Below are 25,171 nucleotides of genomic sequence, written 5' to 3' on the forward strand. Positions count from 1 at the left end.
TAAATTTGATTGCCCCACTATTCTTTATAGGAGGTAGAATACTCAACTCTCCAAATTACACAAGAAACCCCTACCGTCAAATTCCAAGGGCACTGGCTACCACATTAACAATATAACAAATGTAATCTTTCATGTTCAGAAGCAAGTACAGCGCAAGGATTTGTTCTCCGTTGTAGAAAAGCAAGAACATGGCTTGTGGCTATGGTGATTTCCCACACTGTGTTACTTGAATCAATAACAGATTTTCTGCCGGAAAAAAGAAAGGCTCTGTGTCAAACTCTTAAGATATGACAGCAAGCAATACGTGGGCTGCTTCAACGGAACTGTGCTGCATTAGCACACAACATCTGCAAAAGCGCAATAACAACAACATGACCCTTCAAAAAATGAACATTCTGAGAGATGACTAAGACGCTCTAATGGAAAACACAGGTTTAGTCACCATTTGCAGACACAAAATCCTGGTCAAAAATACTTTTGTAGACTCATCTTTCCTCTGACTGAGCATGCATGAAAGTCAAAGTATCGCCAAGATTTCCATTCAATAATTATCATTTGATGTGAATGGTTCATTAGGAGTTTTACAAAAGCATATAGTTTTGCTTCTTTTACATAAATGTACACAACAATCAAACTTCAAGTGGCTGAATAAATGAACGGTGCAACAGAGGTTCACAAAAACTGAATTTGGACCATGATATCAGAACTCCAGTATTATAAGCAAACACTCTGTTAGCATCAGAAATATCAACTCTGAAGCACAGTGGAGCTCCTGTAATTGAAATAGATCTGTTGAGAAAACAAATGCAGCTTAGGCAGTGAAAACCTGTTTTAGGGGAGTTTAATGTACTTGATTTCTTTCAATTGTCCTGATGTTCCAGGTCAGAGGTCTTCAATTCCACATCTTGAATCCAGTTTCCAGTCCTGGATGTTGTAATTGCTAGTAGATGTGACACCAGGTGGCCAATTACATGAACAGTTCAGTTAACTGCCTGTGATTACAAAATCAATGATGGGGCAGGGAAAAAAAAGTTAATACTGTCAATAGATGATTTGAGGTTCTTGCAGGGTCAAAGCTGACACCATACCAACATTTAGACCTAATCCCATTTCACCTCTCACCCCTACCACTTAGCCCTTAGCCCTTTGTTCTGCGCGTTCACGTCTAGGGGTAGGGTGTCCCAATTTTGTTAGATGGGTAGGGTGAAGTGTTAGGGCAACATGGCCCTCCAAATGGAGGTTTTTCCAAACGCACAAAAAAAAGAAAAAAAAAAACAAAACGACAAGATGGCTGCGCGAGCGACCAAAGAAACCCACAAATGTGAGAATTTTCTCCATTAAAAAATTATAAAAGTTATTAAGTTTAATGTCATTTCAATGTATTATGGTCTTTTCCTCCATAACAAGCATAAAAATCACTAATGGTATGCTAATGTCTTGTTAGACAGCTAGCTAAATTTCTCGTTCCACCTTAAATAGTCCAGCAGTTCTGACGCCTGAAGCGCTAGAATATAACTGCTGCACCATTTAAGGTGGAACTGGAAAATTTGAACGAGAAGCTGGTGAATAGCCGACTTCAGCTTCATATCACCAAAGAATTGGGGGTGAGTGATGATAAATAACTGTCATCCCCCTCTGTATATTATTGTACTTTGCTAATGTTACTACAGAACACAAGTGCCTTAAGGTGCCACAGACATGACTAAGAAGTTTGAAGTAACTTTGTGTGACTATGCTAACCATGATAGCTGCAGTTTTTAGATATTAAATATTTCTCTGTTTGCAATGTTACCTCGACACGCCATGTTTTTACACATAATTCACCGAGCAGCAAATAATTTACCATTAAATGTTAAACCATTAGCTCCAGCATAAGCCCGTGTATTGATTTAACCCACAGTGGCTAGAAGATTCTCATCATTCAGTGTGTAAAAACCTAAAATAGACTGGTCTTTTCTGGTTCCACGTTAGCGAACTAAATTATTTCCATAGGATAACGTCTTCCTCCGAAACCTAGAAACAGCACGTGTAGCCGTACCGCTACGCAGGCAGGCGCCTATATTTTAGTCATATGTACACTGGGTATATATGGGCTTTTGCGCATGCAAATTTGAGCTTAACCTTTTCAACTCCTTGGGACCACCAGTGGTTCCAAAACGCACCTCATCATCCATCCATCCATCATCTAAACCGCTTATCCTTCTGGGTCGCGGTGGGGTGCTGGAGCCTATCCCAGCTGTCATTGGGCGGAAGGCAGGATACACCCTGGACAGGTCGCCAGTCCATCGCAGGGCATAAGCTACATTCAAAAGGTGGGGGTCGTATGAGAGCTGTAACTGCCTTCTTTCCAGTCAAATAGATGGTGATGTAATTTTAATCCCTTATAATAAAAGAAGCTGAACCCACAATTTTTTTTCCTACTGAAAGTCGACCCATTTTTCCACATATCTGATCTATAAACTGGGTCCCGGATGGTGTCACATTAGTGATCTGCTCTGTAAAAATTTTTATTAAAAATTATAAAGAGCGTCTAAGATTTTTGGCTTTCAGCAGTAAATTGTAAGCATATTGTAAGCAATGTGTTTATGATCATAAAACACATTTTCTGTTAATTTGAGGGGAACTTTTACAAATAAAAAAATAAATAAATAAAATAGAAATTTACATTTATTTCATGCAGTTACTGAATTATTTGCCTTATGATTTGGGCATGTAAATTCAGATGGAAAAAACAAAATACACCCTGGGGAATAAGAGTTAAAACATCAACTTTTGACAGTCAACTATTTGCGTTACACCGGAAACTGGAGTCAAAGTCCTGATTTGGAGATCTCTGTTCTAGATAATGATCATAAATGCACAGTGGAAGTGCTGACAAGCCCATTAACTGATGAGAGGACCGAAGACAGACTGAATTTCAATCGATTTTTCAAACGACATTCACAAAAAAAATTCTAAAACAAAGCACAAAAGCACTTGTAGCTTAACAACATATTTCAACAAAAAAAGTGCTTTATTGTACAAAGATGACACTCATTTAAGCTTTTCCACAGTTTCTAACGGTAATAATTTACTTGGGGCCGAGCATGTCCTGGGGACGAACCCATTGGTCGAACTGCTCCTCGGTCAGGTAGCCCAGTTTAATGGCAGTGGCTTTTAACGTTGAGCCTTCTTTGTGTGCAGTCTTGGCAATAGTAGCAGCTTTGTCATAACCTGAGAGGAAGACAGAGATAGAGAGAATTACGCAATATCCATTACCGCTGACTAAAAAAAGCTTGTGAGGGAGTATAAACACTTTTGTCAATGATCTTCACATAGAAACACAAGTAAAAGAAAAGAAAAAAAGGAAGGAAGAAACTGAAAATCTTATCTGCGAACTATTTGACCAACACAACTACTTCCAGTTTGTGTCACAGAGACTCTCAATTCATCAAACTTCTCAGCAGATCTTTGTTCCCTTGCTAAGTATAAACACCTGCAAACAGCCACGTCCCTTGTTTGACGTTAGCCAACGTGATAAACAAAAGGCTTTCCATCAGGACTAGTTTTGTTTGAACGTGCCTTTTGCTCCCAAGTGTTCCAACAGCAGCAGGAGATCGACCCCCTCTTTTCTTCTCCTTTATCTGCAGCCTGCACGCTCATCATGGTCAGGTGCTTCTTTGTTCTACGTTGCGAGTTATGATTTATTTACTACGCTGAGGCTGGGAATTCCTATGTGCCTCTGTTCAGTGAATAAATGAGCAATCCTACTCACACTTTCCCCCTTTCCTTATCCTTACAGAGCATACATTACATCTGTTCATGGAAAGATTCTATAAAAGACATGCATGCTATGTTAACAGCTACTTCTGATACAGACGTCTGGCTGCACTCCATAAATTATTGAGCTCCGTATAAAATAATAATAATCTGATGAAAATCTTGCTTCTCTCTCGTTGCACGCTCCTGTGCTAGTTTCATTTACCTCCAGCTTTATTTACCCAGGAAAGAATACAAAACAATACAATACAATATGACTAATAAGAAACTAAATCAATTAAATGACTGACGCTGAATCAGCTAAATCTGAGCTCTCGTGTGCATGGGCGTCTGATTTTGAGTGAAAGTGGGGGAACAGTTTGTTTTGGGTTCGGTGCACTGTGGGTCGAAAGAGGGTGTTACCTGATGCTAGTTAGCTATTTTCATACGCGTCTTTAATGCTTTTTACATTGGGGAAGAGTCCTGTTGCAAACAAGACATTTTAAGCTAAGTGACCCTTAGTAATCCCACAACAGCATTTAACCCATCCGTGCAGTGAAACACCACATATGCACTAGTGAATACACTCACAATAGGGGACAGTGAGCACACTTGCACGGAGCAGGAGGCAGCCCTATCCACAGCGCCCGGGGAGCAGTTGGGGGTTAGGTGTCTTGCTCAAGGGCACTTCAGTCACGTACTGTTGGCTCAGGGGATCGAATCGGTGACCTTCTGGTCACAAGGCTGATTCCCTAACCTCCAGCCCCACAACCGTCCCATGACTGCCCCCTATCTTTTTGACGTAATTAGTCAAAATCTCAAGAAAAGAAACCAATATTTTGACACAGTCAAAGTCCCAAGAAAATCAGCCATTATTTTGACATATTTAGTCAAGGAAAAAACAATTATTTCAACAATCAAAATCGGGAGAAAATGAACCATTATTTTGGCATAATCAGTTAAAATCGAAAGAAAAGAAGCCATTACTTTGACATAATCAGTCAAAATCTCAAGAAAAAAAAAGTATATTTTAACAATCAAAATTGAGGGAAAGTGAGCCATTAGTTCAACATGAGGCAAAATCCTGAGGAAAAAAGCAATTATTCACTAATCAAAATCGCGAGAAAAGTAGCCACTACTTTGGCATCACCACTCCAATTGCGAAGACAATAAGACATTATTTCAGCATAATCAGTTAAAATTAAGAGACAAAAAGCCAAAACACTGAGTGGAAAAATGACCATTTTTCTCCTCTATTTGGCAGAAATGGGCTTCTAAATTAATGTACTCTACTTTGTGACATGCCTTGCTCCTGCTTAAAACTTGAGCAAAACTTGAGAACTGATCATCTCAAGTGACAGTTTTCTTTTATGAGGGGCAAATAAAACTACATGAAAAATATAACTTTGTAAATTCATGCTGACTAAATAAAAGTAGGGGTGCATGTGCTTCACTTGCCCCGTTGCTCAGGCGCCAGTGCTCAAGTCGTGTCTGAGCCCTTAAACACTCTCCATCTAATTCGTTCTGATATTTGAACAGATGCTCCTCTCTGATGATGGCTGCACTTTCAAACCAGTGCTTGTACACCAAATATTCTGAAAGTAAGAATGCAACACTGTGGGACGGCTATAGCACATCAACAGAACCAGATAATGGGTAGGGTAACTTAGAGGAAGAAGCCCATCAGTGTAGCTTTACAGTAAAATGACTTTGTTCATAAAGGGGTGTTTTTCCCCACATTTTGCTGACGTGTTTTAAGACACACCATTACATGTTTAACAAATCAGTACTTGCTCAGCCAAAACTGCCCTCTAAGGCCTGTTAAACGTCACCATCCACACAAGGGCAAAGACTCATTATCTCATCTCAGGCTGCTCCTCAATCCAATTACTTCACTAGATAAAGCTCTGCGTCCTGCGATCAGCAGCTGAACCGGAGCCATTTCAGACAGACAGTCTGAACTCTACATCTCACTGGGGTCCTGACGGCCCGAACCATCAACATCCTGGGTGTTCAGAGCGTCTGAGGATATGTGCGTGTGTGTGTGTGTTAGGAGCTTCACTCTCTCAGCAGCTGCTTAGGGAGCGGACAAATGGATGGAAACCAGGCAAAGCGCCACTTCTGTATTTGCAAGTCTGATGAAGGCCATCAATCAGAGCGCAGGCCGGCTGGCCCAAGAGGCCCCAGCCCACCTGAAATTATCACACGCACGCATGAACCTTCCCGCGATTCCCCCAACTTTCTCTTACTCCTTTTCATTACCACTGAATGTAATCATCACTAATCTAGTTTGAGAATTTGTTAGCAGAGTGGTCACCAGCTCTGCTCCTGGAGGTATGCCTTCCTGCGTAGTCTGGTTCCAACCACAGTCTGCCACACCTGCGCCAGCTAATTAACTTCTGAAGAAGTCCTTAATTTGCTGGATCTGATGCTTTAGTGCTGGGGGAGACCATAGCTAGGCTGCAGTCCAGGAGGGCTGCACTTCTAGATCGCTATGCCATCCAAGGCGGTTCCACTCAGAAGGACCCTTCAAATACAGCCCAGAAATAGAGCCTACACTCTGACGTGGTTTCTGAGGACCAGATTGGAGTATCCTTCGGTCTTCTGACACTCATAACCCTTTGCACACATGCCTGATCCAGAAAAAACTCAAGAGAAACACCATCAGATGAAACCAACTACCAGATGTTGTTCAAAAAGGCTAGTAAAATCTATAACCTATACAGCATATCAGTTCTTTAGATGTACATCTGTTTACAGGTGTAAATTGAATGCAAGGTGTGAAATGCACCTGCTTTCAGTGAGTTTCACAGTTTTTAACTTGCAGGACAACATTTAATTACAAACTAATTATGCCACATATTACTTCATTCACGTCAATGTTTTACTTGCCACCAACTCCTTTCTGATGGTGTGAAACGGCCTTGGTAGAGCATTTATTTTTGCCTAATCCGATCAAATATAGAGCCTTCATAGGACAGTCCTACCTAGGACCCACTTTTCTTACCTGCAGCCTAGCTTTGGAGCGCAGCTACTGTTAGATACAGGTTGGAACTAAACTCTGCAGGTTGGTGACCAAGACATTAACTGATATTTTGTTTGTTAAAAAATTAGTTTCTTGTTTTGATTTCAAAAGTAGTAGCCTGTATCATTCTAGATTAAGCTGGGCGTGTTTACTCTCTGAGAACTGATTATTCATCAACAGGGGTACATCTGAACAGCTGAAGCTCAACTGGCTCATACTGAGCATTTCCTTGATGCCAGGGCTGTATTAAAGCACAGCCTTACTGTAGTTGAAGCTCAGAGCCCCCAGGCTGGGAGCAGCCAGAAATGACGCTGGAGAGAACAACAAGTAATAAACTGATCACTGCAATTGATCAACAGGGCAGTGCTAACGGTCTGGGCTGTTCAGCCAAAGCTTTGTCAAAGTGGGGACAGGTGGCTATAAAAAGGTTAAAAGTTGGATAAACAAAAACAATCAAACTGCTAACACTACAACCTTTATGGTTGGTTTTATGAACACATTAAGCCTAAACTTAGACTAAACTGCAATATCAATGGTATTTCACTACTGAAAAATCCATTTAGTCAAGGCTTAGATTTAATCTGGGTCTGGGAAACTGGCCCTTAGCATTGTGGCCTTTATTTAAGCCAATGAATAAAACGATTCATCAGAAAGTTTTAAAAATATTCTGAATGTTTGGCCAAAATGCAACTGATTATTCAAACTCCTTTAGAGGTACCACAGCAAATTATGTAAAATAATGTTGTAAAATGTTTTGAAAACAGAAAAAAGGGAAAAATGAAGGAGAGGGACAGTCCAGCTTATTAAAAAAAGCACAGGTTATTTAGCAGAGGGGAACAAAGTGCTTAACAGTAACATGATTGTGGGTCGCTGACAAACAGTACTTCAAAAAGATAATTTAAAAAAATTCCAAATTTGAAAATGATTAAAAATTATGCGTTATGCATTTCTACATCTGTGAGAATGTAGTCAATGTGTTGCTGGTGCAACTACATGGTAATTGTACACATTACATTTTAAGGTTTTAAAGTTTGCCAGTGTTTACTGACTGCTGAAATGTGTATAAACTAGTCTCTGTACTTGGACACCTGCATAAACCTTCGTTCTTGACATTGTGGATATACCTTTTTATTCAAATTAACAAAATATTAGAAAACACATTTTCATGGTTATTCACACTACCTGACTTGCTAAACTGAACCAGCCACACTATAATCAAAAAGTATCATTTCTCCTGTATTTGTGAAAGAGCTACTGACCTTGGCTTTGCACCATGAAGGTCACTAGCAGTCTTTTCACAGACAAATGTTTAGCAACTAAAGCTGCTCTATTTTGCACTGTTAATATTTCAAACACAGAATCATGCAAAACTACTTCATTCAGAATTTTTTTATATAACTAGTTCATCCTACTAAATAGGACTTTTGAAGGCATAATTGGTTAAAATGAATTTCATTTTAGCGCAGTGAAAATGTATTCACATTAAGGAGGTCCTGTAGAATAATGTGATTATATGTCAGGAGCAGACGTTGCCTGTTGGTTGATGCCCCTGACCACAATACTTCACATTTTGGCCACAGAGCATGCGGCCCAAGTGGCCCCTTGCCTTGAAGACCTTTTTTGTGTTCTTCTTCCCCCTTTTCACAAATCTGTTTGGTCAGACAAATTCAGTTTGTTGACTGTAACCTACTTGGTGCTGTGGTGAGCTACCCTACTGACCTGGGCTACGTGGTGCACTAGATGTTGTTCCACTGGCTGAAGTTTGTTAATATCACTCTATAGAAACAGGTCTTAAGGTCTAAAATAAAAAAGGCGTTAAATATGCTGAGGTTAGAAGCTAAACACAACGACATAATCTAGACTCAATGATGTCAGGGGATCACCACAGTCACCAGAACGGCAAAGTCCTCATTCATGTAACGGTTTTAATAAATACATTCCATACCTGACTGCTTTTTGGTACTGCATCATGTTTTCTAATTGTAAATGCAGTATACAACGAATGCAACTGTTTGAACGCCCCGGTCAAACGACACGTGCTGTTGATTTAGTAAAAAAAGTTAATGCCAATATGGCACTTTTGTGCAGATTTTAGCACACAATTTTATTTATTCAAGTTCAACATATTTGGAAAAAGCTGTGCCATAACCGATGCACAGGCCATATTTTTATACATGTATTTATATATTTATTTATTGAAATACGTTAAATTCTTTATATCCATCTACCTTCGTCTGTCACGTAATTTTTGAATTCTTTTATAGGAAAATAATGGATTTGGACACACAAAAATGCAACAGAGGCAACCACCAACACAGCCACTTCTTAGGTAGGCTGGCTAGCATTATCCTGCAAACAGCTAATATACAGCAATAATGATTATAATGTGGCATCAAGGAAACTTGAATGCTTTATGAAATGGAGGTTAAGGGGGTCCGCCTGAGATTAAAGCCTGCTTTAGTCTTAATGTGACCCAGTATGCCAGTGTTCAGTGCCACTTCACCTGCTAAGGTTACCCACACCTAATTATTTTGTAATAATGAATGTAAATTAAATATATGTAAATTATTTTGCAAATCAAATATGTAAAATTTGTATAACCAAACGTGGAACCATGTTTGTTAGAGTTCAGCTGTGACTGAACAGGGAGGAAAATGGGCACAAATAAGTTAAAAAAGCTTTTAGAAATTACAGAGCAACAAATCAACAGCACTCCTGCAGCTAAAGCCTGTGGCAGAGAGCCCTCTGGTGGCTGAGCAGTGTAAGCGCGCTTGCCTATGTGAGGGTTGAGCGCGGTGACGAGCATCAGAGACTCGTTCATCAGCTTGTTGATTCGTTCCGTGTTGGCTTCAATTCCCACCACGCAGTTTTTAGTGAAGGAAACTGAGGCATCGCCTAGCAACCGGGCGGAGTTCAGCACATTTTTAATCTGTGGAGAGAGAGAGAGCGAAAGAGAGAGAGAGAGAGCATGTGTTAACAGCTTGACAGCAGTAGGCCTTCAAATAATTTCTTGCCAACAGAGCTGGTGAATATAACAACCCCTACAATGCTGTGTGTCTGCATATATTTGTGCACCCTCCCATTTGCAAAGTGTGAAGCAATGGTGGTAAAAGCAGTCCTGATTCCCAGGAAAGAGCATCGAACATTAGTGAGGCGGGGCATGTCCAGGATTTAAGGCTTGGGTGGTAAATGGGGGGCAAGAACACACTATAAAAAGGTGGCACCACTTAATTTGTAGGCCTTGACGCTGCTGTCCTCACACCACCCCACCTCTCCCCGCACGTCAACCTCTCCTGCCTGCACATCAATCTATTTTCCCTTCACTTCATTCTCTTTTCTGCCCACTAGATCTGTATGCTTCTGTATGCTACTCCAATTTAGTGTTTTCCTCATCATCTCCCTTTTCATCAGGAAAAAGAAAATAGGAAATATTTCCATCTTTCTTCATTTGATTTGCACCAAACATACTGTAGCTAAAACTTACCTAACTTAGCTATAGGGATGCACATCATTAATGTCAAAGGCTGATTCAGATTTCTTTACAGCCAAATTGGCCATTTTTTCTTTGTCTTTTTGTGACACTATATTTTGAGTGGTTTAGATGAAACAAACGCTCAACAGACTCTCAGTAACATGTCAAAAACATATGAGGGTTAGGATTAGGTTTTGGGTTAGGGTTAAGGTTACGGTTAGGATTAGGGCCAGGGTTAGGGTTAATCTGAAGCTCTAGCCATGTTTGGTAAATAAAGCCATGAAAACAACAGCACACTGCCAGTACTTTCTCACTAGCCAAACTTAATTTAACCTCCGCATTTTAACCCATCCGTGCAGTGAAACACCACATACACGCTAGTGAACACACACACACTAGGGGGCAGTGAGCACACTTGCCCAGAGCAGTGGGCAGCCCTAGCCACAGCGCCCAGGGAGCAGTTGGTTAAGTACCTTGCTCAAGGGCACTTCAGTCACAAACAGTCACCCATGACTGCCCCGTTATGTAAGTAACATTTTAATTGGTAACATTACTTCCTCTCTAGATGAGCAGAATCTTTTGCCGATGACGACTACTGGGATAAAATATCTGTAATTTATAAATTTGTCTCCATTTGTAACTTTATAGAATGAAACAATATATCCCTCCGTAATGCTGAAGTAAGCAGATTTGACCTCATTTTCTACATCTAGTAAATGTTTTAGTATTGTCAATGGCAGAAACATTCGAGAAAAACATCGAACATCAGCATTATCAGCAAATTTGTTCGCATACATGTTAGCGATACACTCAAAATTCAATTTCTCAAGAGACTGAATATATTGAAAAATGAGCAGCCCATAGTCTGAGAATGACAACAACAAAATCTAGCATTCTGCTGTATACCTCTCACCTATGTCCATCCAACTTGAATCAATAATGTGAACGAACAGCAATTAAGGCAAATTTGTGCATTAAGTTTATTAATGCACACTCGCTGTTTGTCAGTTCTGCTTCCAGCTAGTCCAAATACGTGTGATTTATCCACCCCAATGTAAGTGTTTCTATTTCAGAAACAGTAGAGATGCTACATAAAAAAGATAATACTAACAATCATTGGCTTGAAGACGTTGAGTTCAAAGTGTCCGTTGCTGCCTCCCACTGTAACGGCTACGTGGTTCCCCATCACCTGAGCAGCCACCATGGTCATAGCCTCGCACTGAGTGGGGTTCACTTTACCTGTGGGGGACAATGTAAAGACCAGCCATGTAAACATTTATTAACACTCATATTACATAAAAAAGCTAAGCTAGGGCTGAAAGGCTGCTTGATGGAGCAATATTAGCCTACATTATCAACATCAGAAGTTTTAAATGGGGAAATTTAACACAGAAATTGAATAACATCGATCTTGAGAACTGCCTGTAGATGATTTACACTAATCAGAAGCAACCAAACATCCATGACGCTGTGCACAAAACGACCACACAGAACTGGACAATATGATATTTATCATTATCAATGCTTTTCTGAGCATATAGTCAGTATCGTCAGGAGGATCTTTGTTAGGATCTGTGCGCCTCGCTCAGTATTACAGTGTTGCATTCTGTGTAGGTCAGAGATCACAGGGACCCCAAAAAAAGACCTGCAACCTGAGAACAGTTCCCGAAGTACAGGATGACCCCTCTCAACAGCTCTACTTCACGTTCAAACAGCCAACACACACAGCAGACTCAGATTTAGACTCATTATAACATAAATGCACTAGGGTTACAATTTACAAGTATTTAGGAATCATATCATATCATATCATATCATAATGGCAGATAATTCCTTAAAAAAAAAAAAAATGTTTAGAGATATTTCAAACCGATATCTGATGACATGTTTTGTACTCTGAAAGAGCAGAATGTTTAGGCGATGCTGGGTTATAATGTTAAAGTATCTGCACTTTATTCATTGTGCTGTATTTTTAAGCGTATTTTTTCACTTGACCACTGTATTTTAAGATGACTGTCGAAATATCTGGTCAGGGAACAGCAATGTCGTTCGTTACTGTTCCAGCTAAGTGAAGGAATGTAAGCTTACTTATTATGTCATTTTAAATGCCTCTCAGGTGTTCTGGGACAACATGCAGGTGTCACCACAGCCGAGTGAAGCTGATAGTTTGGTAAGAACAGCAATTTTACAAGCACAAATCTCTCATGAAAGCACGATGCTTCAGGAGGCAATGTGGTCTCAATCATTCGTTGCAAACCGCCCAGTATTTATTGCTAAAATATGTGCCCTTAAAATGCAACCAGATGACCAACTGCCTGTTGAACATCATAGGTTGCTGCTCTGAGTCTCTTTAACTAGTTTACACATTATATTCCCTTTGTAGCTGGATATATTCTGCCTTGCAGCCTCAGCAGGTCAGCACAAGCCGGCTAACAGGCTAATGCTCCATTAATAAAAGTTCAAACCTTCACAGAGGGAGTCATTTTAAAAACTGAGACATACAAAGAAAAAAATATGTTATTTGCAGACCTGTTACAATCCTACAATGTCTAATTTAAATTACAGCTGTCACTCATCATGGTTCACAGGAATGAGGTGGACACACACGTTATATTTCTCTGTAACGGTAGGTAGATGAAGTTATAATATGTACATTTTGTGAATAATTTTGTAGAAAAAATATAAAATAATAGGAATGTAAAAGATTGACCAAATAACTGTAAAACAAGAAACAAATTGTTTGACCAACGCTATAGGTTTAAAATAAATGTTAATTTATTTTCATTTAAAGAAAATCAAGTTTTTAAACTTGTTAGCATGTACATGTGGTGTCTTTTATATGCCAGAAGACACATCATGAGTGAAATAAGTAGTCAATGCCAATAAGTAGTCAATCGTTTTGTGGTCTGATTGATTTGTACAAAACGGCCCCAGTCCGCTTTAGCTTTGCTTTATGTTGAAGACCTCGAGGCTCGTCGTACACACAGCCACAGTCTTCAGCACAGGTAAAAACAGACCAAGGATCATTTATAAGGTTCTACTCAGGAAAAAGCCTGTGGTGGAGCTCAGTAATGAGCACAGCCGAAAACGGACACGCAGGGTCATTTTTCCAATTTTGCGCGATGCACTTCAACCAAACATTTAAGCTGTGGCATGTGGCCACTCCCGGCCCCCGATGGTGGCTGCGAGAGCCTGCCAGAAGGTTGTGCCCGCACTCGGAGCGGCGACGAACCCCGGCGAGGACGGCGGGGAGTGAGCCGCGAGTGGGTGGGGGACGGAGCGCAAAGCCCGAGCTCCGCCGAGGGACGCAAGTGCCGACGGGAGGAGGAGGACGACGGTGCCGGCCACGAGAGGCACGAGGGCAAGGAGTGAGTCCCAAGCTGTGAGCTGGGGACGGTAACGAGGAGGTGGAGGTGCGAGCTCTCGTTCCCTCTCGGCTCGGGTGCTCCTTTTTAAAAAAGAGCTGAGAGGGAACAGAGTGAGAGAGGGACAAGCAGCAGCAGAGGAATGAAGAGCTGAAAAGCTTAGTGAAGAAAAGGACTGAAAAGTCCAGCTCAAGCCACTGAAAAGTGGCCAGCATAGCTTTGGTTATTTGGTTTTGTTTGCCTTGTGTTTATGTGGTGTGCGAATAAAATATGGCTGCTGTAAACGTTTCTCCTGCCTCTAGCGTCCTGAGGGTGGTTCCTGAAGAAAGTGTGTCATGATAAAGGTCAACTTCATAAGCTGCTAGTATAGCATTAGCAAGATAACGGTAGCTAATTCAAGTGCACATAGAACATGGAGAGAGCTGCTTTCTGGCAGAAAACCCTGAAGGCAAACTTCTATTCGCATATTCAGAGATCTGCGCATACTGAACGAAGGCAAAGGGGTAGAGTTACATCTAAGCAACTATTAAAGCACTTTTTCTTGTGAAAAAACTTCAAAATATGTAATTTTGATGAACTGAGATGAGTTTTTTTAAGGGTTTCATTGATGCTTGGAGAGGGTCTTTAATTTCCAATAAGGTTTTCCTTCCAATTAAGGTTTATCATTCTCATTTAGGAATGTATATAAACTGTACACATCAGGGCGCAAAAGGCGATCAGTTCCGCTAGACAGCCTACTAAAAAAATGAAAAGCACACAAGTACAATCATGTACCATATCAAAAGCATATATCCACAAACAATAAGACAGACAAATATTTCATCCGTGTTCTCAGAAAGTGTGATACATGGTGGTGTGAGGAAATGAGATAGAGGCACCTGGTGGACGGTTATACTTTCAAAAGCTACTGAGGAACACTGAGCCAAAGCTAGCCTCGGTCATGGAAGTCATGTTTGCTTTATCTTGGGTCAGTGGCATATAGAACTTATTTTGGAATATAAAACACCAGTTTCATAACTGATATTTTGATGGGTTGTATCGTTGAACATAAGCTTGCTGGTTAATGATTAATTGCTGTTTAATAACGGTTACTGGTCAAAAGAATTTGCCAAAGTTTGCATCCCTATTCCCTAATAATTTCTATAATCAATTAATCTCCCCACAATCAGTAAAATGACCTACTCAAAGTGGTGTAAAGTGGAGCTGGACATGTCAGCTGCTGTCCCTGCTCAAACTGATGGGAAATGGACAGAAACTGTAAAAGACATTTGACATAAAATTACATTTTACAAATAATATTTTTTCTAGATGTTTGCTCTTAGAGCTCCAACATAGCTCCACCAGAGCATCTGACTAGGTTGGCCGGACTGTTACTCACCAGGCATGATGCTGGACCCCGGCTCGTTCTCCGGGAGGATGAGTTCTCCCAGGCCGGAGCGTGGGCCTGAGCCTAGGAAACGGATATCGTTCGCAATCTTCATCATGCTGACGGCCACAGTGTTCAAAGCGCCGCTCAGTTCCACCAGAGCATCGTGCGCCGCCAGAGCCTCAAACTTATTCACAGCTGTTACAAACGGCAGGCCTGAAAAACAGAGAGAGAGAGAGAGAGAGAGAGAGAGAGAGAGAGAGAGAGAGAGAGAGAGAGAGGGATGTATGAGGGGCAGACCATCATGAATGCACATACACCCTGGAAGCTGTTTTATTGTGGTATTAAATTAAGACACACTACAATGCACTTGCACTTTTAGCCAATCTTCAGACCAGTGCTGATCAAACTGGTCCTCAGGGACCCCCAGATGAACCACAGCCGAAAAAAGCTTTTCAGATTTGCCACAATTTTACCACTATTACCATTATAACTATAAACTAAGAAGACGCATGTGGGTTCACTGATGGTTTTGGATAGTACATAAAAAGGCCCCATTTATTTTTAAAATATATTTTGAAATATCAATAGAAAGCCCATACTTCAACGTTATGATGCAAATTATAGAAGAAACCTGACTTGACAGAAGCAGTAAGCTGGTGTGCCTACAGTGCAGAGTTGATTAAAACTCTTCTAAATGACTGTTCACATCTGGTAAATGGTTAAATTACGCAGCAATTCAGAAAAATGGAATGGAATTCCCCTTTTAATATGGAACAAAGAAACCTCTTATACTTATCTTTATCCAGAGCACTAAAACGAGCCAATACACTCACAGACACACACAAACCTGCATGCATTAAGATCTGTTAAAGCCCTGACATTTCAGTTCACCTCAAAATCATCTCAAAAGAGACAGTTCTTGAAGTAACAACAGAAAGAACTGCTTAATATTCTAGTCGAAACTATTGACACTCACCCACCCGCTAACAGAAAGAGCATTTGACACATCGTGACAGATATAGTCCAAGGTGTCTATGAGTATGTATGTGTAGAAGTACCTGTGAGTGCTGAGACTCTGTCGGCCACTTTCTCAGCAAAGCCAATGCGCGTGTTGAGTCCTGTGCCGACTGCAGTGCCCCCTGCTGCCAGCTCATACACTCTGGGCATCGCTGCTTTCACCCTTTCAATACTGTACTTCACCTGCTGCACATAACCTCCAAACTCCTACACACACACACACACACACCAAATATGAATAATCACACAGAAACAGCAACTAGTTACACTAAAGCTGCATCAAACAATGCAAAGTGAATGCAATTTGCATAAATAAATCAAACCACATTAAAAATAAGGCTGTTTTTAAGCATCAGCATCTTTAAGATGCATTGTCTAAAAGTAAAATGATAACTTTGTGGCAATTACTATTACACGGATCCATTTGTCCTGTGCTCAGTGTGTGTTTAATAACAAGAAGCGACTCAAAGTAAAAGTTTTAGCGCATTAAAAACTGAATCTGCTGTTTTCATCTGTAAAACCCTGAATCGCCCTGTTGTGGTATTTAATCAGTTTCCTCTCGTTGATATTACTGAATAAATGCATGTAGGTCAGTGACAGCAACTTTTTATTTCAATAAAAGTTACCAACTAAACTAAACTACTGCTAAGCATACGTCTAGAACAGCTTAGTAGCACAGTAATAACTTTGCAAAATTATGCAGATCTAACAAATCTATAAACTTTATGTTCTTTTTCTACTTTAATTACACATTACTCAACTCAGCACCTTAAAAGCTACTTAAAGTAGTTGCATGGAACCACTTACATTTACATTTATGGCATTTGGCAGACGCTCTTATCCAGAGCGACTTACAATTTGATCATTTTACACAGGTAGAGTTAGGAGTATAGCCCAAAGACTCTTATTGGTATAGTGTAGGGTGCTTACCCAGGTGGGCATTGAACCCCAGTCTACAGAGTGAAAGGAAAAGGTGTCACCCACTACACTACACCAACCTCCACTTCACATAACACTTTTGAGTAAATCCATCATTATTTCTAAGTATTATCTAAAATGAAATTAGTCCTAGATCAGCATTTCTACTCTGAGTTTAATGAATATGGGCCCAGAGCGCAGAAAGCTCATTCATAGGAAAAAAAAAAAAATAAAAATACACTCTACATATCAATTTTCTGACCCTTACTGATAATTATCCATGAATTATTAAATGATCTCAGCTCTAATTAAACCCTTGAAATCATCCACATGATTTACATTTGTACTCATGACAGACTTTAATGTAATAGTGAGTTTGGCCGTCTGCGTTTTCCACTGTGTCAACTAAAGCCCTACAGGATGAATCATTCATTTTAAAATATTCTTCACAATACAAACAGACGCATTTTGGATGCTGCCCTCTCTCAGAGTTGTGTCATCCACAAACAGCTGTATTAAATGCAATGAAAGGTCACATGACATCCACGCCTCATGCCTGTAATTTGGCGAATTAAATGTCTCACATTACCAGTTAGGCCTCCATTCAGACACCAGACACACACTGCTCTGCATTAACAGCCCCCAGCCTCAGACTAAAGATGTGCAATGTGGGGAACGTAGGCCTGTACATTCCATATTATATTATTTCTGATCCTCTGATTGCCATGAGCATTGAGCAGTATAACACAGGGCTGTGAAAAAGTGTTTGAGCCCTTTCATATTTTTGCATATCTGTCACACTTCAATGTTTCAGATCATCAAACTACTTTTAATATTAGACAAAGATGCAAACACAAAATGCTGTTTTTAAATGATTTCAATTATTGAAAGAAAAATGCTGTTCAGCCCTACCTGGCCCTATGTGAAGTAATTGCCGCTTAGCTTCTAAATCAACCAGTTAACCAAATTCAATTGACTGTTGGATTTCATTTCACTAGCCACACCCAGGCATGATTACTGCCAGACCTGTTCAATCTAAACATCACTTAAATAGACCCTGTCTGGTCATGTGAAGCAATATCATATAGGTTTTGAATAAATCTTTATCTTCAATAAATACAATGATCATTTGCGTTTACTCGGTTATTTTTTATTTAAAATAGTTGGATGATGTGAAACATTTAAATGTGACATATTAGAAAAGATAGAAGAAATCAATTGTGGGCAAATACTTTTTACAGCACTGTACCACTAACGTCAAACACAATGTGTGTCATTTTCGTATCAAACGCTCATAAAATAGTTTGCTTAGGGCCTTTAAAGCCAATACAGATTCACAGAAATTCTAGAAAAACTTTATAGAGTAGTGATCTTGAGATAAAGTAGCCAACACCAAAATCCACAGGTTGGCAGCCACGGTTTGTCTCATCACACACGTGATGTAAACCGCAATATTTTTTGTCTCATTTCTATACCTTTATTTATTAATACTTTTTTTTTGGTTTTGCGTTCTAAAAAGACTGGTTTTTATTTGCACATCCTGCATTAAACTTATGCGTAATAAAAACATTTTTAAGTTTAAAGTCGGTTATATCTTTCCATGCCAAAGCAGGATACAAACTGAACCGTGGCCGAGAAACTGAAGACAAAACATAACCGTGAAATAGGCCATTACACTTTCTGAGTAATACAAATGCAATACAAACAGTAAAATACAACAATTTATAATTTAAAGCATTCAACAGACCTGATAAGCTGGTTCGCATACGGGCCACCACTATGGATACAGAGTGAGATTTATTTATGTATTTTTACCTGTCCGAGGGACAGAGGCACAGCATCCTGGGTGTGCGTGCGGCCGATTTTGATGATGTCCTTAAACTCTTCAGCCTTGGCAGCGAGGGCATCGTGAAGCTCCTGCAGGCCGGGCAGCAAAACCTCATGTACTTCTTTAGCTGCAGCAATGTGCATGGCGGTGGGGAAGGTGTCGTTTGAACTCTGAAACACACATGTAAATATTTACACTGATTTAGTTATTATATTTGTCAAACCATATGATATAAGGAATTAGAAATGGGAGATAAAAAAAGGATATAGGTGACAGATTAATCACTGCCAAAAATGTTTAATAAACGCTGCTAATTTCTCAAACCAATCTGGACCACAGAACATGCGACATGAATGGCTGAATTGACATCAAGTTTACATTTATGGCATTTGACGGATGCTCTTATCCAGAGCGACATACAGTTTATTCATGTTACAGAGGTTGGTGAATACAGCTTTACGAGTCTCACCCTAGGACTCTTATTTAGGGCCCCAGACTGCGACAAAAATGGTTGCAATTGCGACCACAATTATTAATTTGCAAGTAATAAAAAGATTAACTCGCCAGTGGCAACAGGTAGCAACTATGAAGTATTATTATTTTTCATGGGTAACTATTTATTATTATTTGTTCTGTATTTATCAATTATCATTTTTCATCTTAAAATGTAACTGATCAGCTATAGCGTCAGATGAACGTGTCCGCCTATCCAAAAAATGGCCGCATACTCGCAGGATTTTGACCAGAGCGGCAAAAACGTGACAAACAAAGCAGATGAGCTGAGCTGAGCTTTTTGCAGTGAGTGCTGGCGAGTAGAAAATGGCGAAGTGAAAAATATCTGATTTTTTCACACAGTCTACATCTCTGTCAGACCTTAAGAGGTCATCTGCTCAACCCCAGTCTGACCTGGTTAGGACCAGTGAACTAGTGAAAGACACTCACAAACGTGTACCTGTACAACCGTCCACTTCAAGCAAAAGAACAACCACAAAAAGATTTCAGAACTCCTTGGCTTCAGGAATTTGCGTGGCTCAGGTATGACAACATAAAACAGACTATCCTGCAAATTCTGCTGGAAAATGTATTTCTTAACAGGAACGAATCATTTAAAAAAAGAGACTGTCAAAAACCAGAGTTGAACGCATAAAAATGCACACAATGCATTTCATTATCGCAAAGGGTGTTTCTGAGGAAACTCTCTTAGCCAGCGCAGCCGAGAAAGAATTCAAAAAGCTTAAAATTAAATTCAACACAGCCCACATGACAGCATGTGAAGAACTGCCCTTCACCAAATTCACCTCCCAAGTCTTGTTAATAAAAAAACTGCGGACTGGATGTGTAGAAGACATATGATAATATGTAAAAGAATCAGGCACTGTAAAAGACAGAAATACTTAAATCACAGATCTGATCGGAGGCGTGTTGAAAAGCTTTATTTTTTGCACATTATTAATTGGCACTTAAAAAACTACTGCATATGATTTTTTTTCTTTTCGGAGCCAGTGGCTCTTTTAGCTGATAGAGCCCTGCTTATTGATACAGTGTGAGATGCTTATCCAGGTTAGGAAATTAAACACTGGTCTGCCACTTTATTACCCATTATGCTATATCAACCACACTGACCCACTGCACAGGGCAGCAACTAACTGCCTTCTATTCAATACACATTGACTAGAAAGAGATTTTATAGACCAGGCTGGGTAATAACTAGTTACATTCACTCAGCTACACGTGTTGAAGTGAAAATGTGTTGGATCTGTATTTTCAAATGTTAATACATTCAATTCCACTCAAGTACATTTGAGAGAAAAGGAATCTCTTTTTACTAGGTCAAGGTTTATGCCATTAGGAGCTTTACCTGGCTCTTGTTGACGTGGTCGTTGGGATGGACAGGGTCTTTGCTGCCCAGTTTGCCGCCAAGTATTTCAATGGCTCTGTTGCTGATGACCTCATTGACGTTCATGTTGGTCTGAGTACCGGAGCCTGTTTGCCACACCACCAGAGGAAAGTGGTCATCCAGTTTTCCAGCTGTCACCTGGGGTGGTGAGCAAAGTCATCACAGATAAGATTTAAGCTCTTTTATCAGGATGTGAAACATAACTGAACATGCAGCTCTGATTTAGACACAGTCAATTCTGAAAGATGACTTGTCCACATGTGTTAAGAACACACCTACGTCAATGGAGAGTTAAAGTAGTGGTGGGGGGGGATATAATGGATGAAATGACACACTGGTTGTAGTCTATTTTTGAAGATCATTACTACCATGGTTAAGCAAAAACTACAAAAAGCCCATAAACACAAGAACTTGTCACAAAACCACTGCATATACAGCTGTGGCAGGTAGGGAGCAGGTATTCCAACTACTTTATGTAAAGACACAACAGGCATAACATTTTTTCGATCATGTTTCTGTACTGTAAATAAATATATATATATATTTTTTTTTTTCCCCAGTTATGCAATTTGTCTGTATCACTCACCCCTACTATTAAGCAGTGGTGAAGCAGAGTTAAAGCTGGGCCTTCTGTCCAGGCCATGAATATCGAAACTGTCAAAAATGAGAGGAATTAGGGTATCACCTCTACAGGAATGCTAATTTCTGCTAGCATCCCTAAGGGATTTTAGTAGTATGTGAGCATTACGCTAACAGTGATTTGCATGAACATTTTTTGGCTGTTCTAGAGCGAGCTTGTAAAAGTCATTCCATAGTTTTTGGAACTTGCAACAGATTATCAATATTAGTTTTACCTTGTAGCAGTTTAGTAAACCGTCCTGGCATAAAGCTGCTGCAGTTTTCCATTTCTAATCTCTAAACTAAAACGCATTGGTCATTGGTCAACTTCCAGAAGACCTAGACTAACCTTTTGTTCTCATAATCCCCCCCACCGTAAACCAAAACATGACTGGTTGATTCCATGGTCAGTTCCTAATTATGTTAGTGGTTATTCTGAAGCGTTAGAACTTCATTTCAGCTCCTGAAGTCCTAACCAATAGAAAAGCTGCTTGGCTGTATCTTCCCAAATACCACAGAGACAAAAATCCTGACTGGATAACTTTCCTTAAAGCGTTTAAGCCTTTTGTTTAATTACAAGAATGATAATTATACTAAACAAACTATAAATTAGTCATTTGTGGGGTTTTTTTTTTTTATTTCACAACAATTATTAGTCCTTAGAAGGCCCTGAGGGTTCCCAAAAACCAAAAACTAATTTGTTTATATACTAAACTAAACTACTATAAATTGTGTTATATACTTAAAGGGGGGGTCTCCCTTTTGTGTGTCCTCTACTACTAAGGGTGTAAGGATTTCTATACATCACCAAAAAACAGGGTGAATGAACGCTGGCAGATTATGACAGACCGAAGTACCTCCTCTGCAGCCTGTACAATGGCGCCAGCAATCTTCGGGTCCAGGCCATAGTCCTTATTCACCTCAGCTGCTGCTCTTTTCAGAATGCCAAAAGCCCTAATAACCTGGATCTGAATCAAACAGAAGCAGTCATAAAAGTTTCATTGTTACCAGTCATTGTCTGTGTTTACATGCAAAGATTTTTGCCAATCCGACTGAATACATTCTGATTATAGATTAAGACTGAGGTGTTTATATCTCACTGTACTCAACAATCTGATGCAAAACCTCCATTTGCATGCTCACTACACGTAATCTACGCATGCGTAGAGAACCACTTAGTGTAGACGTTACCATGACAACGACCATCACACAAGTCCAGTCAGAGTGAGATGAGCAGCAGTGAGCAGTGCTTGTGTTTTTAATCAATTTAAAATGAGGTCAGACACAGGAAAACGTGCTTCACGTGTCCTTATTAAAGAAGGGCGAGAGGAAGACGTCGTGTTCTGAGACACATAAGCTGGACGTCCGTCCCACCGCCGTCTTTTAAAGCTCAGAGCATAAACTTCGTCTCCACTGCAGACCAGTTTCTGCTCCGCCATGTTGAACGTTATAAACTTTCACTATGACGCGACGCACATGATCAGAACTTCTATTTAACGGATTATTTACAGGATTACCCACCTCGATCAATCGGATAGAAATTGCATTCCGAATGGCCTCAATCAGACTAGACTATTCCGATTAAAGTGTTTACATGGACGTATTCTATTCCGATTAAGCTATTAGTCAGATTATTAACGGATTATTAGGCTGCACGTAAACATGGCTACTGCCTGCGCTGTATATCATGCTAGACCTTCTACTTTATGACTTACCGGCATCCTCTCAGTCACCCCTCCGATTTTGAAGTTCATGGTGGACCGGACAGTCTGGGCTCCATAGTATTTATCACTTGGCACTTTCAGCTCTCCAAAAGTGTCCCTTTCAATCCTGTACGATTCTGAACTTGCCTAAAACAAAATAAGGCAAATCAACATAATGAAATTGTCATCTTATAGAACAATTTTCAAAAAGTTCCTGTGCCTTTTACTTTAATGACAGCATGCACATGAGCTTGACTCCAGGAGTTTGTGCAAAAGCCACTGAATAGATCAGGTCTACCTGAGAGTCGTCTGAAAACATGCTTCAGTGGAAGAGATTAGACTAAAAATATCTGACATTTCTGTACAAAGATTAACTTTATCATATATAGTGACCTAGAAATAATGTAGAATCTTGAATAGCTCTTCATTTTGCTTGTCATAACCTTTTTTTATTATTTTTTGCAAAATTCTGAAACCTTCTGTTGTTTATTTCCAGGTTTAAATGGGGAAAAAGTCCCAGATTTTCATTGCGATCACAGATGTTTCGACCTCACTGTATGAAGTCCCAATCTCTACGTTTCATAAATGTTTATGCATCAGTATCTACAGATACGTACTTGAAAAATACCAGTGAACCCCAGTTTATTACAGAATGTCAGTACATAACTAGTTCCAACTTATTTGCAAACTTTAGACAAGTGAAATATCATGATACATATCTACTGTGAAAATACTGTATCATATTGTATTGTTATGCTGTATCTTTGCCAAATCACCCACCCGTCAGGGTACTGTTATACCAGTGTTACACAAAAACAGAACATGAACAAACAGTACACAGTTATACACTGATCAGCAATTAAACCCACCTCCTTGTTTCTACGCTCATTGTCCATTTTATCAGCTCCACTTACTATATAGGTGCACTTTGTAGTTCTACAGTTACAGACTGTAGTCCATCTGTTTCTCTGCATACTTTGTTAGCCCCCTTTTACCCTGTTCTTCAGTGGTCAGGACCCCCGTGGACCCTCACAGAGAAGGTACTATTTGGGTGGTGGATCATTCTCAGCACTGCAGTAACACTGACGTGGTGGTGGTGTGTTAGTGTGTGTTGCGCTGGTCTGAGTGGATCAGACACAGCAGTGCTGCTGGAGTTTTTAAACACCTCAGTGTCACTGCTGGACTGAGAATAGTCCACCAACCAAAAATATCCAGCCAACAGTGTCCTGTGGACAGCGTCCTGTGACCACTGATGAAGGACTAGAGGATGACCAACACAAACTGTGCAGCAGCAGATGAGCTATCGTCTCTGACTTTACATCTACAAGGTGGACTGACAGGGTAGGAGTGTCTAATAGAGTGGACAGTGAGTGGACACAGTGTTTAAAAACTCCAGCAGCACTGCTGTGTCCACTTGTACCAGCACAACAAACACTAACACACCACCACCATGTCAGTGTTACTGCAGTGCTGAGAATGATCCACCACCCAAATAGCACCTGCTCTGTGAGGGTCCATGGGGGTCCTGACCACTGAAGAACAGGGTAAAAGGAGGCTAACAAAGTATGCAGAGAAACAGATGGACTACAGTCTGTAACTGTAGAACTACAAAGTGCACCTATATAGTAAGTGGAGCTGATAAAATGGACAATGAGCGTAGAAACAAGGAGGTGGGTTTAATGTTATGGCTGATCGGTGTAGGTGATGAACTAGGCGGTTTACTCAGCAGATGAGTGTGGAGTTAGAAGAGCAGCTGCAATCGCAGTTCAGCTGACTTTGACCTTGTAAGTTACCAAACCGAGCTGACTAGCTTTTATATGCCATAACCTTGGCGTGCATAAACTGCTATGTGCTCGAAAAATAACCAAATAAAGCCTTAAATATTGTACAAATCTCCACAGCCGCCCAACGCGGATCTAACCAGATAACCATACATTTCACCCACTGCACCGCTAAGCTAGCTCGCTAACCTGCTACGCTTTAGCCGGGCAGAGAAAAAGGTCAAACGCGATTCTACACAGATTTTTGACTACTTTCCTCTAAAAAACGCGAGATTTTACCATCCGGAGAGGCGAGTGTGGAGCCGGGCCGAGGGTCCTGACGGCAGTGCAGCGCTGCAGAGCTGAGAGGCTGCTGTTGAAGCGTTGGAAGTTCCTCACGGTGCGGTACATGGCGCTGCTAGCTGAGCCTCCACGCAGAGGGGCGGACCGGCAATAAACCA

The 25,171-nt window shown here is 40.3% G+C and overlaps 1 protein-coding gene across 1 annotated transcript; it reads right to left on the minus strand.

Annotated features, from left to right (window-relative positions):
• Positions 1–2,994: 2,994 nt before the first annotated feature.
• fh (fumarate hydratase) lies at positions 2,995–25,171 on the minus strand. Its single transcript, XM_036571992.1, has 10 exons — positions 25,011–25,171; positions 22,963–23,097; positions 22,105–22,215; positions 20,591–20,767; positions 18,720–18,902; positions 16,028–16,193; positions 14,979–15,182; positions 11,347–11,474; positions 9,539–9,692; positions 2,995–3,213 (listed from the first exon to the last, which is right to left on the minus strand). The coding sequence occupies exons 1-10, from the start codon at positions 25,119–25,121 to the stop codon at positions 3,071–3,073; spliced, it is 1,512 nt and encodes a 503-aa protein (XP_036427885.1). The 5' UTR covers positions 25,122–25,171; the 3' UTR covers positions 2,995–3,070.

The sequence above is a fragment of the Colossoma macropomum genome, unplaced genomic scaffold (assembly GCF_904425465.1).
Source record: "Colossoma macropomum unplaced genomic scaffold, Colossoma_macropomum, whole genome shotgun sequence".
Classification (NCBI taxonomy): domain Eukaryota; kingdom Metazoa; phylum Chordata; class Actinopteri; order Characiformes; family Serrasalmidae; genus Colossoma; species Colossoma macropomum.

Coding starts and splice junctions, on each gene's coding strand:
- fh (XM_036571992.1), bottom strand. CDS start 25,121: ATGTACCGCACCGTGAGGAACTTCCAACGCTTCAACAGCAGCCTCTCA. Junction 23,098..25,010: donor CACACTCGCCTCTCCGGATG/GTAAAATCTCGC, acceptor ATTTTGTTTTAG/GCAAGTTCAGAATCGTACAG. Junction 22,216..22,962: donor GGGTGACTGAGAGGATGCCG/GTAAGTCATAAA, acceptor TGTTTGATTCAG/ATCCAGGTTATTAGGGCTTT.